General features: G+C 41.3%; 1 protein-coding gene across 3 annotated transcripts; it reads right to left on the bottom strand.

Moving 5' to 3' along the window:
- Window positions 1-761: 761 nt before the first annotated feature.
- On the bottom strand, window positions 762-8,099 carry CCDC117 (coiled-coil domain containing 117). Of its 3 annotated transcripts, none has more exons than XM_088475188.1 (6): window positions 7,856-7,883; window positions 7,067-7,404; window positions 5,559-5,609; window positions 4,606-4,872; window positions 2,775-2,909; window positions 762-1,973 (listed from the first exon to the last, which is right to left on the bottom strand). In XM_088475188.1, the coding sequence occupies exons 2-6, from the start codon at window positions 7,390-7,392 to the stop codon at window positions 1,748-1,750; spliced, it is 1,005 nt and encodes a 334-aa protein (XP_088331314.1). In that variant the 5' UTR covers window positions 7,393-7,404; window positions 7,856-7,883; the 3' UTR covers window positions 762-1,747. The 3 variants fall into 3 exon arrangements, with proteins under 3 accessions (XP_088331314.1, XP_088331313.1, XP_088331312.1); XM_088475187.1 differs by lacking the exon at window positions 7,856-7,883 and adding an exon at window positions 7,693-7,848; XM_088475186.1 differs by lacking the exon at window positions 7,856-7,883 and adding an exon at window positions 7,890-8,099 and having other exon boundaries at window positions 763-1,973.
- Window positions 8,100-11,264: the final 3,165 nt, after the last annotated feature.

Here is an 11,264-nt window from a genome sequence, read left to right as displayed (position 1 = left end):
CCGATTTCAGCTCGCACCCCTCTGGGGCTGCAAGCTGAAATGGTGTGACGGCAGCTGATCGCGCCCGACAGGAGCATCAATTGAATAGCTCCTGTCGGGCGCGTAAGAGTCACTAAGGACAAAGCTAACCTGACACCAAAAGACCAGTACGTGCATTTTGTAGCTCTGCTTAGAGTATGCTCTCTGCATCTCCCTACACTAACAGGAAGGAATATTTCCTGTCACACAAGTGTTTAACAGCATTATCTAAATAAAATAGAGGAAAATTCAAGCTTTAAAATAAGTAAAACCAAAAGAAATCCCAGACAGACCTGTCACTCTGGTGATTAAAGTTTGGTATTGCATTACAAAGCAATAAGCCTTAGTAATTATGTAGGCTAGATATTATTATAGAATATAAATGCTAATAAATGACTTCTACATAATGTAAGAGTCATGTACACACCTGTAAAAATGGAACAAAGAAGATTTAAATCGCTGGCACCGAACAGACAGCTCTCCCAGCACACATGATGCTGGAGTGGAGGCAGGGCTAAGTAGAGAAACCTGAGAACAGCCCAAGCATAATAAAAAATGTATGGTTCAGTATCAGATCTACATATAATTATATAAATAAACTGGTGTATTTGTATAAGACGGGAAAGGAACATACTGGTACTCATAATTTGACGGCTATAGCCCTTCACTTTCCAAGTCACCATCCGGGAGATTACGCTATGAGTGAATCCAAAGCAAACCACTGATTTTTTTAACAGTTTTATTACAAAAGGTTTATTTATTTATTTTTTTCCTTCCATATTTAGAAACAGAGTTGTGAAAATTAACAGCAACTCATGGTGCATACACACGTAGCAATATAAATGACCAATTTGAACGATATCGTTAATTTTTTGGTCCCTACCAACCCACCATCGACCAGCGATGCACGGCCACATATGGATGATAGACGATATCGCTATCGGCCATACATGCAGGTCAACTTGCTCGATATCGAGCATGTTACTATAGGGACCCACGATCGTTGATTACGGGTCGCTATAGTAGTCAGTGACTTGGTGGTGTACTGGATGATCGATATCAATCATCCAGCACACCAGGGAGGGTGCAGGACGATCAGCCAACGATATCGTATAGCTGGTGGATTGCTACGTGTGTATGCACCATTATAATTCAATGCACTAAAGACCACAACATTGTATTTGGGATCATTTTTGTAAGCTGAATTATAAACACAATAGAGAAAGGGGATGACAAACCCACAAAAATATAATATCTGTAACAGCAAAAAAAAAAAAAATAATTGATCTTTTGCTTCAAGTAACAATTCTCCCAACTAAACACTGAATTTAATGTAATTTGGCAGTTCTAATTGTAGGTCTACATGTGCAATTCATGTAATAGTTTTCCCCCTTCTCTTATACATAAAATGACTTCTGTCATAATTAAGAAATCCTAAACAAAACATTTAGCAAATAGTATAATTTCAGCCGGTTAGGTATAGAAAGCCACCCAAGTACTTATACATCTCAAATAAAACTTCTGCTCATTGGAGATGCCAAGTTTCCACAGATAGTTTGTTGATGAGAACATCCCCACAAAGACCAACATTCAAGCAACTATACAGCAAAATTCCAATATTTCCCATTCAAGTGCAATGTTTTAATGAAGGGAAACCTTACAGCTGCCAAAATGAAAATATACATCTCAGCCGGCATCCCTAAAACAGGAAAATCCACTGAAAAATCTTTTACAATTCCATTTCTTCTTCTTCTCTGCTCCACATTGTGTCAACATCACAGTCTAAAGTGGAGGTGCACCGCTTGTCCGCACTTAATGAGTCCACTTCCTGAAGGCTGTGGGCTTGTTTGGATATTTCAGGATCATCCTCATAGCTACTGGCAATGCTCTGCAGTTTATCAATAAGAAATTCTGGTTGTGGTTTCCAGAGAACAAGCTCCATAGAGGGTCGATTCCTACAGAATGGCAATATAAAAAAAATATATATATTTAAAGTTTAGAACTGTGAGTTCCCTTCGCTGGTATACAATTTAGGCTGTAGCACAGCTTCAGACAACTCTGATTCTTGCAATGGAAACACACAGATGCAATAACCAGTCACACTCCTGGAATATATGGGTACTGGCAATCTGAATAGCAGCATCATGAAGCATTCTGAGGATGTGACGAGAGTAAATGAGGACACAGCCTCCCCCACAACCTACTTGGGAATTGTACCCTCCATCAGTTTCACCAAGGACAGCACAGAGTAAAATTTGCCAGGGGGTCAGGCAATGGGACTACTTTATTAAAGACCATTAATGAAACTCAGATTAGGCACTAGAACCAGAGTCATGTGTCCCTCTCAGTCCTTGTATGAAGGGAAAAATATCCTTTAGTTGGTGGCCAGACCCGCATATTCTGCATTTCTTACACTGGCAACACACAACTGTTTTATGACTGACATACTTACCATATGAAAAAACAGACAACTACAGTAGGTCATACACACACACACACGATTTTTATGGGACTGATCAAACTTAAATTGAAACATAATGGTTTTAGTGTTACAATAGGGAGAATACCATATGGACATACATATATTTTTTTATTTTATAAAAATCACCAGCACTGTTAAACTGTTATCTAATTAAGTGTGTATTTTTAATTTAAGGTATATATATAAAAAAAAAAAGAAGTGTAAACATGAGGTGTTTGCTGGTAGACCCTTCAGGCCCATGTTTATAAAACCAAGATCATAACTGCAGACTTACATGGAATCCACAATTTTCTTGGTTAGGGATTCATCCAATCCCTTTTTTAAGCCTTCCACAAGTATATCAGACATCACAAGAGTGGGTAAATGGTTCTTTGTAGGTGGTTCATCTTCATCTTCCTCCTCCACTAACCTATAGGAAAAGACATAAAAAAAGATATCATATGCAGAAGGCATAATTAAACTGCATGCACAATTCTAACGAAAGAGCCTTTCACAGGGTTATATTAGTCAGTTAGCAGTGATGTACATACACATAGTGCCAGAGTAATGACAGTTTCTCCAGCACCTCTCCACCACTAACCTTGCAGATTTCTCCTCACAACCCATACAGATTGCAAGCCTGGACTGCCCTCATTAAGCAGTGATATGCACAGCCACGTATATCTATCATTTAAAACACAGTCCTAATGCTGGGTACACACTGGCCGATCATGCATGCTGTGTGCTGGGCTGCACTGGGAGACTGTCCGAGGCTGCCAAAGCAGCAGATATATCTGTCAGGTGTGTACCCACCTTTAGAGAGTCAACCTTTTCTTAAATAGCAGTTCATCAATTAAATCAATTCATAGACTGCAACACAAGAGAGCTGCACGATTATTAATACATAGTATTAGACATCCTACTAGTATAAACACAAAACCCAGTTTTGACTACATATCCAACATTTAATGGCTAATAACGCACATAATTAGCAAGAAATAAACACATTAAAGTGGACTGTCATCTTGTAATAGTTTTCCAATCATAACATATACAAATTACAACACAAATAAGTAGTTTATTACCAGTTATTTATAAAGCGAACACATATTACGCAGCATATTACAGAGAACATTTTGCCCATACACATCTGTCCCTGCCCCAGTGTAGCTTACAATCTATATTCCCAACCCCATGTACATGCACACACAAGCCCTAGTGTTATTTTTTTTTGTTGGGAGACAATTAACTCATCAGTATATTTTTGGAGTGTGGGAGGAAACCGGAGTACCCAGAGGAAACTCACACAAGCACAGGGAGAATATGCAAACTGCACACAGACAGGGCCGCGGGGAGAATCGAACCCACAACCTCAGTGCTGTTAGGCAGTAATACTAACCATTACACCATCTGTGTTATCTGACCGAAAAACAGAAAAAAGTCACTGCACACAGCAGATAGGTCCACTTTTAAGAAAGTAAATTTTTTTTTGTCGTTTTTTTTACAGTGCAATCTCTCTCCACTCCTGGCCCAAAAAACACAAGCTGTGGTGAGCTGTGGTGAGCGCCAGTTACCGTGAAAGCAACATTGATTTGAATCTGCATATTTATTTAAAGCTGTAGAAATTGACCACTACAAGCAGAGAAAGTAGCATGGGCCAAATGAATAACGGGGCGGATGGGACTACTACAGCAGGCCTATGATAATGACAGAATATTGACCAGCCATACAGCTTGCCACACGGTCGGCCATAAATGATGAATAGTAAATAGGTATTTCTATTTGTCATCACAAAAGTGGAGTGGTTCTGTAAGTTTCTGAGAGAAAACTCACAATGGCCTGGAGCTCTTTAATGTTCTGTCACCAACTAACAAATCAGAGACCCAAGTTTTCCAATAACTGCTGGCTTGCAAAATAGTTGCCTATAACCAGTCTGCAAGGCTACCACATACGGTCACCAAACACCACTATGTTTTACAATTGCAAGACCAATAATTTGCATAAAGGACACACACACACACACAGCTTAAGTATTTTAGGACTAATTTAATAAACAGAGCAGATTATAATTTCACAGGTACAGTGAGCAGGAACTGCTGCTAATTCGCGTATGATTTAGTTTTTACCTGCTTTCAATATGCCTAATTCTTCTCAGAGTAGCTTCACATTGGGATTCTACAGGGACTTCCTCCATGTCCTCAGTGAGGACTGTGTGCATCATCTCAACAGACTGGTCGCACAAATCCGGAACCACAGCAGTTTGCTTGACATGTGAATTGCTAGAGTACCAGTATGGCTGTGACGAGTCTCCAGTAAAAACACCTAGAGCATGAACTCTTTCTAGTACCGGTGCTGTAGGGGAGTCCGATAGTTTCCTTTTCTTCAATGGGCAACTAAAAGTAAAATATATATATATATATATATATATATATGTACAATTCGTACTATACAAAACAGTTGTCAGATATGCCAGAAGTCAACGTTAAGGTAATGTGGGCATTTTCTGACTTGACCCACATATAGCAGCCTCAAGAAGTCTACTTCTGTTCCTTATTGCTTCACACTGCTGGCAGTATAAACACTGTGTATTAGAGCTTGTGTGACACAAACCTGGTGTTTCCATCATCTGCTGATTGCAGTAGCACAAGACAGATAGCTGCCGAGCTGTGGTGCTGATGCACAGCAGCACACGTGGCATCGACTGCTCTAGAGCCGGGTACACACTGGAGCGTTGTCAGGCCGATATACACTGTTTCGTAACATCATATCACCTACATGTTTGGTGTTTACTGGCAATTGCAAGCTCCTGCGGTCGCTAGCGACGGTCGCTATGTTTGATGTGACGCACATCAAACCTAGCGATATCACTAGCAGCCAATGCATTGTTAATGAATGACGAAACGGTGATCGTTCCATCGTTCATTTAAGTCGTCCAGCGTGGAAGCACAATCACTGTTCACAGGCATTCTTTCCAATGTCGGAATGAATGCCTGTCGCTCCAGTGTGTACCCAACCTAAGACTTCACCAATATTAAAAAAGGAAAGTGCACATTATTAAATGAACTGTTATACTACTTACTCATAGTCCTCCTGCTGGTGTTTGTGTTTCTTTCTGCGTTGCCCACTTAGCCTAAACAGAAGACAACCAAGTTTAAACAGTGTACACAAAAGAGGTTTTATACTTATTAGCCAAACTTTCATTTATACAATGATGGCATATACACGCTACAGCGCGTAATTTACCCGGTATTGAGGACCGGAGACTCACTTTTCTAAAACGGGTGGAACCTGCAGGGACGCTGTCCCCTGTGGCTAATCCCTTGGCTCCTGATTAAGTGATTGCTGACCCAGCTTCAGGCTTTACAAAACATAGATGGAGCCACCTCAGGAACATATAGCCGTGACCCAGAGTAAGGACATCCCCTGCACGTGGAGTGAAGTAGTCCCCTGCACCCGGCTTGGATGGAGACTACTTCTGGTAAGTGCAAGCGGATAGCGGATTTGGTACTGCAGGGGAGAAGGTGACTGGTGCTGTGGCAGGTGGGGGCGAGTAGGTTAGCTGATGGAGTTTTGGTGCTGTGGCAGGTGGGTGTGCTTATGAGGTGAGCGGGTGAGTGGTACTGTGCTGTGACAGGTGGGATGGATGCTTCTGGGGTGAGCGAATAAATGGTGCTGTGGCGGTGGGATCAGTTCTTCATGGGTGAGCAGGTGCTGTGGCTGGCGCGTACGCAGGGGGGTGTTCGAGTTACCTTGTCAATAAAAGCCTTTGACACTTATGGAATGCTTGTCATTTTACTTCAGTATACCATAGTAACATCTGACAAAAAGGTGTAGAAACACTGAAGCAGCAAACTTTGTGAAAACCAATACTTGTGTCATTCTCAAAACTTTTGGCCATGGCTGTACTTAGAAGAACCAAAGATATCCAAGGAGCAGTCACATTTAGGGCCCGGTTCAAAGCCACACGCAAAGCATCTGCAATTTTTGACACTGCATTATTGGAAGACTGAACAAGATGTACTTCTGGATCTCTCTGTCTATGCGGGGCTATTCAGAGTAGCGCACAAGCCAGTGACATCTCCATTTGCAGCCAAATGGGTGAACTGGGCAATCGCACTTTGCATAAGTTGGTTGTGGAAACGTAACAAAACAATTGCAGCTTATGCAGAGGTGATCATTACCAAACATACTGGAATATCACACAGCTTTTGCATTTAGGATTGGGCTGGTGTAAATCCAAGCGGATAATGATAGCGGCTGCCCTCACATGCAGATGATGCGCCCGGCTCTAAATACAGGCTGAAATCCACAGCTAATCAAGCATTCAATATGGCAACGCTTTGCTTGCAGCTCTGAATCAGGTAACAAATGAGCATCTTCCATATTAGATAACTGAATGCCAATTTATGTTGTATCACAAGTGGCAACATGCAACAGGTGTTGCTTGCTGTATTGGGGTTACCCAAAGTGGATAATACCGTAAAAAAAAAAAAAAGTCTCTAGAAAACACTTGGAAATAAAAGCATACGTAAGCTATTTGCAGACCTGCAGAGACAAATTGTATATGTTGCCATGAGAAGCACTTACCCAGAGCAACTTGTTAGAGAAGATACAGGGGTCCCTTCAGGACTTTGGAACAACACGTCACTTCCCAAAACCAGGCCAACGCTCTCTCCAATAGCAGTGGCGTTTGGATGGTATTGGCTATAGTCCCTGAAGTCTGAATCATTATGGATTAGCCCACTAGCCATAGAAATGCTGCTTATTTGGTTGAGGTCATTGGCTGAGGTGCCGAGAAATGGAGACTCAGTAATCCCTGATGGGTTGGTCCTCAGGAAAAAGGAGTTTGAAGACTGATGATACTCCATCCCGCACAATGGTCGTGTGCTACAAGCCCAGACAGTGGCAGCCATTCCAGCGTCCTCCTAGGAGGGAAAAGGTCTAAGTTAATGTCACAAAGTAAACTAATATTAATGAAGTGGCTAATAATAGCACAGACTGAACAGGTATTAAGCATACTAAAATATGTATATACTATTATTATTATTATTGGTAAAGCTGTGAGAAATACTGTGAAAGAAAATCAGTTGTTTCTAAACAATGTTAATTCCCTTGGGAAACCCCATGCATGCTGTAAGCAACCTAATGATTAGTTACTGATAGACCATGACTAGCAGCACACGGGCAAGGTGTGGGGGCTTTATGCAGCCCACCTGGTGTTGGGCTATACGTCGGTCATGCTGGGTCCTGTGGTGCCAGGTCAGCTGGAGAGCCGTAGGCACACTGAGCAGACCGGGCGCTGCAGGCACACAGTGACAGCTGGATCATGTCGCTGCTTCGCACGATTATGTGGCTGCAACAAACGGCGTAACATACTGAGGTGACTTCTCTGTGGCTGCGGGTCACTCACCCGTCACCATGGGGTCACCTCCGCCCTCCGGTGCTGCTGGTCTCGCGATAGACACCCTGCACCTTCCCTTTGCGCTCCCTGAGAGAGAGCTATCCCCCGCTGGGCGGAGCCTGCAGCTTTCTAGAATGCTCTCAGCGTTCCTACTCTCCGACCATAGAGCTGAAGCGTGTGCAGACCAGACAGAACCTATGGGCGGACGGGGCGGTAATCAGTCAGACAGAGACAGTAGTGTCGCCCCTGCACGCTGCCATCTTGTTGGTTTCAGAATTTGTAATGAGCTTGATCTTTATTCATGCGCTTAATTATTTAACAAATTGGGGGAAATATATCAAAGTTCGGCGAGAGATAAAGTATCAACCAATCAACTCATAACTGTCATATTTCAAATATAGGTTGTAAAATAACAGGTAAGATTGATACCTGGCCAGCAGTTCTGTACACACTTACCAATCGTCCAACTGATGTGTCTGCACTCACATCACAACTGGGCGTGCATTTAAATTGCATGCCCAGTTGAGATGTCAGTCACTGGCATTTCCCTGCGGCAAGTGTATATGCGGTAGGCGGTTTGCCCGTACACGCCACCAGATGTGCAGATATATCAGCTCAGCTGTGCTGCAGGGCAGATGCAATATATCTGCGAACGACACACTTGCCGATGCACTACAGATATAATGCCCATTCAATGGAATGGGCGATTTATCTGTGTGTATCCAGCATTAGGAGCTGATTGGTACTTTATCTCTCTCCTAGCTTTGATAAAACTCCCTCCCTTTAATTCTATTGGAGCATACACACGGTCAGATTTGTCAGATGAACGATTGAACGATTTTACCAAAGTTTTGAACGATTTTTGACTGCATTAAAATGAATGGAATCGTCCAAGTCTGACTGCAAACACATCAGATGTCAGATATCGTTATCTGACAAACGGGAACGCGCATTGTAAATCGTCCATCGTTCAGGCATGTCAGATATGTCAGATTTTCCTTCAGATATGAACGACTGAACGATTTTTAAATCGTTATCGTTCATATCTGAAGAAAAATCTGACCGTGTGTATGCACCATAAAGCTGCATACACACACAACAATTTAGTTAATGAACGATTTTAGTAAACGATTTTCTCCCTTGAAAAAATGAACTAAAATTGTTTACTAAAGTTGTTCATTTACTATGTTCATTTAAATGTAATGAACGATTTTTTAGAACTACAAACGATTTTTGCATATTCCCTTACTGAAAATCGTTGAGTTGACAAGTCTGACTGAACTACAAATGTGTACGCGCATGAACGAAAATCGTTCATCGTTTGACTCAGAAAGTGAACGATTTTTACAAATGATTATCGTTAAACGATATCGTTTAACGATAATCGTTCAAAAAAATCGTTGTGTGTGTATGCAACTTTAGTCACCGGTATCCCTCAACAGATTTGGCCCAAATGTAAAACTGTGTGGAAAGAAGTTTTTTATTGAAGTGTTTCACCGTATTGGCACGTCAGGTGGCTGGGGCCTGGGAGTGATATATTCTTCTGTGAACATTTTTCTCTGTGAGATTTACCAGCTATGTAATTACTGGGCCAGGCTAATTAAATATAATTTGTGAAATTGACTATTAAAGGCTGCAAGAAGGGAAGCACATCCCGCCCCTTATTTTGTAATCCTGGGATTCTCATTCATGGCCCCCTCGGGTATCTTCTAAGTAAAGACTGACATTTTGTTTATATGGAAAGGGGATGAGGCTACATTGAAAGAGTTTTTGGGACACATGAACAATAATGACCGTCACCTAACTTTCACTACCAATTACAGTAAAACCAATGTGAATTTTTTGGATATTACACTATACATAGAAAATGATGAGATACACACGAAAACATTCAATAAACCGGTAGATGTTAATAGCTTCATCCAATCAGACAGTGGACACCATAAAAACTGGTTACACAACATACCAATGGGTCAGTTTACTAGGATCAGATGTAATTGTTCCCAATTGGAACAATACCAAATCCAAGGTAAAGAACTTAAAAGGAAATTTCTTGAAAAAAACTACAATTCAGAAATAGTAGATGCAGCATATCACAAAATGGAGGAGACCGACAGAGAAACATTACTTACATACAAACAGAAAGGGGAGGAGATGACCCACCCCTATAAGACGACATTTATAACTCAATACAACCAGGACACAAATAAATTACAACACATCATAAGGAAACACTGGCACATATTACTAGAAGACAAAGTTTTGGCAGGTATATATTACCTGATCACCCCAAAATAATATACAAAAAAGCGAAAGATCTGAAACAAAAACTAGTGAGGAATCACACTAAAATGGATAAACCTATCCAAACCACCCTACATCAAACAAAAGTGAAAGCAGGCTTTTACCAATGTGGAAACTGCCTATACTGTAGGAATGGTCACATGACCACCAAGAGGATAGAAACATTCCAATCCAATCAAACTAGGACTACATACAAAATTAAACAACATATCACGTGTAACAGTACTGGAGTCATATACATGACAGAATGCCCCTGTGGTATGCAATATATGGGACGTACTACCAGAAAATTGAGCATAAGAATGTCCAAACATATGAGAAATACAAAAAGAGGGCTGGATACACACAATTTGTCATTGCATTTCAAGGAGACACATAAACAGGACCCAAAGGGGTTAAAATTTACAGGGATTTGTATTATTGAGAAGAACTGGAGGGGTGGGGATTTTGAAAAGATTATCAATAGAGAGGAATTAAAATGGATTTTTACCATGAAAACACTTAGACCACATGGACTTAACATGGAGAATGAAATAAAAGCGGTCATCACGAAAGAATAACATAACCAATATTGGTATTGATTAGGGAACAGAGCGTAGGTACCACATTCATCATTATACTGATACAATAGGTAGATGGTGGTTCAATTATGAAAGTACCACCGCATACATAATACACCACCAGGTCACCACTTACACTGTGAGTTGGTGCCATTTGTGCCAAATAGGCACAGGAAGATGGTGCTTATATACAACTTAGATGGGTCATACATGCTCTATACACCTTCAGTCAGACCTTCCCTGAACCAAAATGGCCACCGCTTTAAATTTTCCCTTTACTAAGATGGCCTCTATGCATCATGTATCCACTAGAATATGGCAGCATAACATAATGAGGGAGACGCCACACACAACATGGCGCTGATTAGTACTCCCCTATATATAGAGTCACCACACACAAGATGGCACACTTTACACTCCCTGAGGAAGGCCCGGAGGGCCGACAACGCGTCGTAGTTAGCGCCCATTGACTGTCATAACTTTATACCAGAGACAACTACATTCTAATAAGGAATCTGGA

This window comes from Taudactylus pleione, unplaced genomic scaffold (genome assembly GCF_031769625.1).
Source record: "Taudactylus pleione unplaced genomic scaffold, aTauple2 ptg000162l, whole genome shotgun sequence".
Classification (NCBI taxonomy): domain Eukaryota; kingdom Metazoa; phylum Chordata; class Amphibia; order Anura; family Myobatrachidae; genus Taudactylus; species Taudactylus pleione.
This window is presented reverse-complemented; position numbering and strand designations above follow the sequence as displayed.